General features: G+C 39.9%; 1 protein-coding gene across 1 annotated transcript; it reads left to right on the top strand.

Moving 5' to 3' along the window:
• The first annotated feature begins 735 nt into the window (after positions 1-735).
• Positions 736-2,880, top strand: LOC117066492 (uncharacterized protein C17orf112-like). Its single transcript, XM_033181911.1, has 4 exons — positions 736-956; positions 1,672-1,758; positions 1,871-2,019; positions 2,482-2,880. Exons 1-4 carry the CDS (start codon positions 896-898, stop codon positions 2,575-2,577), a joined length of 393 nt encoding a protein of 130 aa, XP_033037802.1. The 5' UTR covers positions 736-895; the 3' UTR covers positions 2,578-2,880.
• Positions 2,881-3,312: the final 432 nt, after the last annotated feature.

The raw sequence follows: 3,312 nt of genomic DNA on the forward strand, positions 1-3,312 counted from the left end.
CCTAAATTTACAGTATAGAGATAGAATATGGTCACCGTTGCCCAACCTCATCCTTGAGCTGAGAACCTGTGTTGTTGGGTCAGTGAATATGGCAGTATCACAGAATAAAAGCACGTTCATATGAGCCCCTCATGCAGCCCTGGACTGCTAGTGGGGCCGTATTTTAAGAGAAGGGAATTTAGAGGAAAAACATTCATAATTATAGCAGCAGAGTCAGGTCAACTCTCCTCTCATTTCAGTCTTTGCTCTTTCCACTACACCTGGTTGAGCAACTGTCTGTGTTTTAATCATCTTTGTATTCCCACAACACTTTACAAAACATCTAGAAATTGCAGATGCTGATAAAATGTTGGTTGATGTGATGACCTTGAAGTGAATCAAACTAACATTTGAAGGTCTTTGATATTTTCCAGCCTTTCCATCTGAGAGTCAACTTTCAGTTGACTGTTAACCAAGATTTCCTTGAGCCAAATCCCTAGGCAGTAACAAGAGGGAGAAATGAGAGAGACAAGGAGGGTTTTTAAGATCTATGATTAGGTTTCACGAGCAGCATCTTGAACTTGGATTAAAGAACACAGAAATGAAAACTCATTCTGTCATATGGTTCCTGGACATTCTTGTGCAACTGCCAGAAAAAAAATGATTAAAAAAAAAAAAAACCCACAAAACAACAAGGCAGCAATCGTGACAGAATAGCGGAAGTCCAAATTACAGAGGCAAGGTTCTTCCTCTGTCCTCCCTCCAGGCCTAAATGAATAAAGACATGACACTGAGATTAAAGTCTAGTTCTACTTCAGAACCACAGAGACATGAGCACGAGCAAGTTTGAGGTTGGGTAAAGATCTTCAGAACTCCTCAGCTTCAGATAGTCAAGCACTGCTTCGTCCCTTCTTCAATGACATCTCTAGCATACATACTTACCTCCCTTAAATGCAACGTTGTAGCATTTTCTGATGGTAATTCAGGGACTATAAAAGCAAACTTTTAAAGCTTTAATTTTTTTCTTTCTTTCCCTTGAAACTCAGGTCGTATTCCTTCCCCATTTCCCTTATTTCACACTCTGGGAAGTCCCCAGAGAAATTCACCAGTCTGGTCTGCGCTGTAATTTGTGTTGGCAGATGCTGCAGAGTTTTAAGAACCATCTATATTTTTTCCTCCTTTGCACCATTCCTTCTTCTGTTTACTTATCTTCTCAAATGTTTACAATCCAGTGAGAGGTCATATAAAGTTATTAAACCTCCTGTTGTTTTTCTTTTCCTTTAAAAGAGATGTTATTTTAAGTTTTTCTTTCAGTTTCCTCTAATTTTCAGAATAGTTCCTCGGGGCTCTCGTTATTTGGATTTCCTACTGACTTAATCTTCTCTGGAGCAAGGAGCTTGGAATTTCTTTGACTTTAAGCAGCAGCATTTATCTTTTGCCCAGCCTTAAAGGGTTTAGGGTAGAGTCTCTTCCAAAGGAGATGCTGCCCGAGTAGCTACCATAGCAGCAAAGAAACCATATCTGATCTCCTCTGTGGAAAGCAATCTGCCCCCTGCCAGCAGCTCAGCTTTGCAGCCACAGCAGAGCAAGCCCTGTGTTAGCTGGGGGACATTTCCAGCGAGAGGGACAGCAGGGGAAATGATGTGGACTCCATCGAAGGGAGAACTGCTCATCTGTATCATCTAATTCCAGGAAGGGGCACGACAGGGTCCATGCCTTCACCTCCTCTGGCCAACTGTAATCATGAATCTCCTGTGAATCAGCTGGGAAACCTGCAGAGTAATTGCTTCCCTCATGTTTTTCTTAGATTTTTTAAATGAGGATTTTAATTTCCACCCCACTATTTTCTGACCTCCTCTCCATTCTTTCCTTTTCTCTTTCTTGTGCACAGATATGAGATTGGAGCCTTCATTCATACTAACTGGAGTTTTCCTTGACAATGGTAGAATAGAAGCTTCTCCATTCTTTAGAGATGAATTTGTTTTAGGTAAGATCTTCCCAGAGTACAAAAGAAATTTATTCTGGAAATTTCAAACTAAGGTGAGTGTGTCTCTTTTATAAACTTTGATAATTTCTACTTCAAAGGCAGAGTTTTGTTAGACTGATAATTCTCCACATCTCTCAGAAAAAATGTCTTGCATATATTATGCATTTGATGAATAATTATGGAATACATGAATATAGACATACCTGTAGAGTAACCTGGTCAATTTTTATGGATAACATCGTATGTTTCACCATACAGAGCTCCATTATGCTGTATCTACACAGCAAACAGCACTGCATTCATGTTGAGTGCAAGTATGACTTCATTGAATATTTTTTATCTGAATTCATCTTTATAACCTACTCTTCTCTGTCATACCATCATGACTAGAATCCTCTCAGCTCATTCTCCTCTTTCATTTTGTCCTTTTCCCTTTATTCTTGCTGTTTAATATGATTCTCCCACTGACGACATGGGCTCCCCTCAATTATGACTCTTATCACTTTCCATGACAGATGGCCTCCTCACTGGAACTGGATCTACCATCCTTTTTTTCTCAGTGTCTTATTGTTTATGTTTTAGATCTTTTGCAAGGTGAGCTACACCTCTAAGAGGAGCCCCTGGAAATTACTAGAGATACTTAATATTGCCAGCTCTACAGATGGAGGTGATGCACCTTGATGAGGAATGAGTACTGAGCCTGAATCCTACAAATGGGAAAAGGTGTTCATATCAGACTTATGCATTAGATATCAAACTACAAAATACAAGTACAGTTGATACCTGTTTAGATGACGTAGAGCAAGCTAACAGAGTATGTATTAAAAGCAAAAATTCCCATGAAGTTAAACTGTTACCCTCTGCCAAAACCTCCCACTCTCAAGTTTTAAGAGCCAATAAGCCTTGTATCTATACATTCAGTTTTGCCTTTTTTTTCCCCCAGGACTGCAAGGTCCCCTGTCAGGGTTTACCGTGTTTCATTGATTTTATTTTTTCTAGCACCAAATACTGCTCATATAGTAATGAGGATGAAATAATTTATTTATTTTTCCTGCTCATTGTGTCATTGCGAATGTTCTGCTATCATATAAAAAACCCACACTTTAAATTATTTAAAAATATTTGCTGAGCAAATATAAACCACTACGCATTTTTCTAAGCTCCAGTGAGACAGCCAAGTATAAAGAGGTCCCCAAAGAACCTCTGACCAGCCTGCGCACTTAGAGTGTACACTGGAGCGGAGCCTCAGGAATTGCATGCTGTTTGCAGTGGGGAGGAGCCTGGCCTCTCCTGATCTGGGGTGGTAACCTGAGATCCAACCTGTGAGGTGGGAAGCATATTAGCAG

The sequence above is a fragment of the Trachypithecus francoisi genome, unplaced genomic scaffold, assembly GCF_009764315.1.
Source record: "Trachypithecus francoisi isolate TF-2019V2 unplaced genomic scaffold, Tfra_2.0 Lachesis_group20, whole genome shotgun sequence".
NCBI classification, from domain to species: domain Eukaryota; kingdom Metazoa; phylum Chordata; class Mammalia; order Primates; family Cercopithecidae; genus Trachypithecus; species Trachypithecus francoisi.

Bases quoted from the DNA above. Each gene is read 5' to 3' on its own strand.
- LOC117066492 (XM_033181911.1), top strand. From the start codon at position 896: ATGACATCTCTAGCATACATACTTACCTCCCTTAAATGCAACGTTGTA. The intron at 957-1,671 runs GTAATTCAGGGA...ATCTAATTCCAG, and splicing joins CGTTGTAGCATTTTCTGATG to GAAGGGGCACGACAGGGTCC. The intron at 1,759-1,870 runs GTAATTGCTTCC...TCTTGTGCACAG, and splicing joins TCAGCTGGGAAACCTGCAGA to ATATGAGATTGGAGCCTTCA.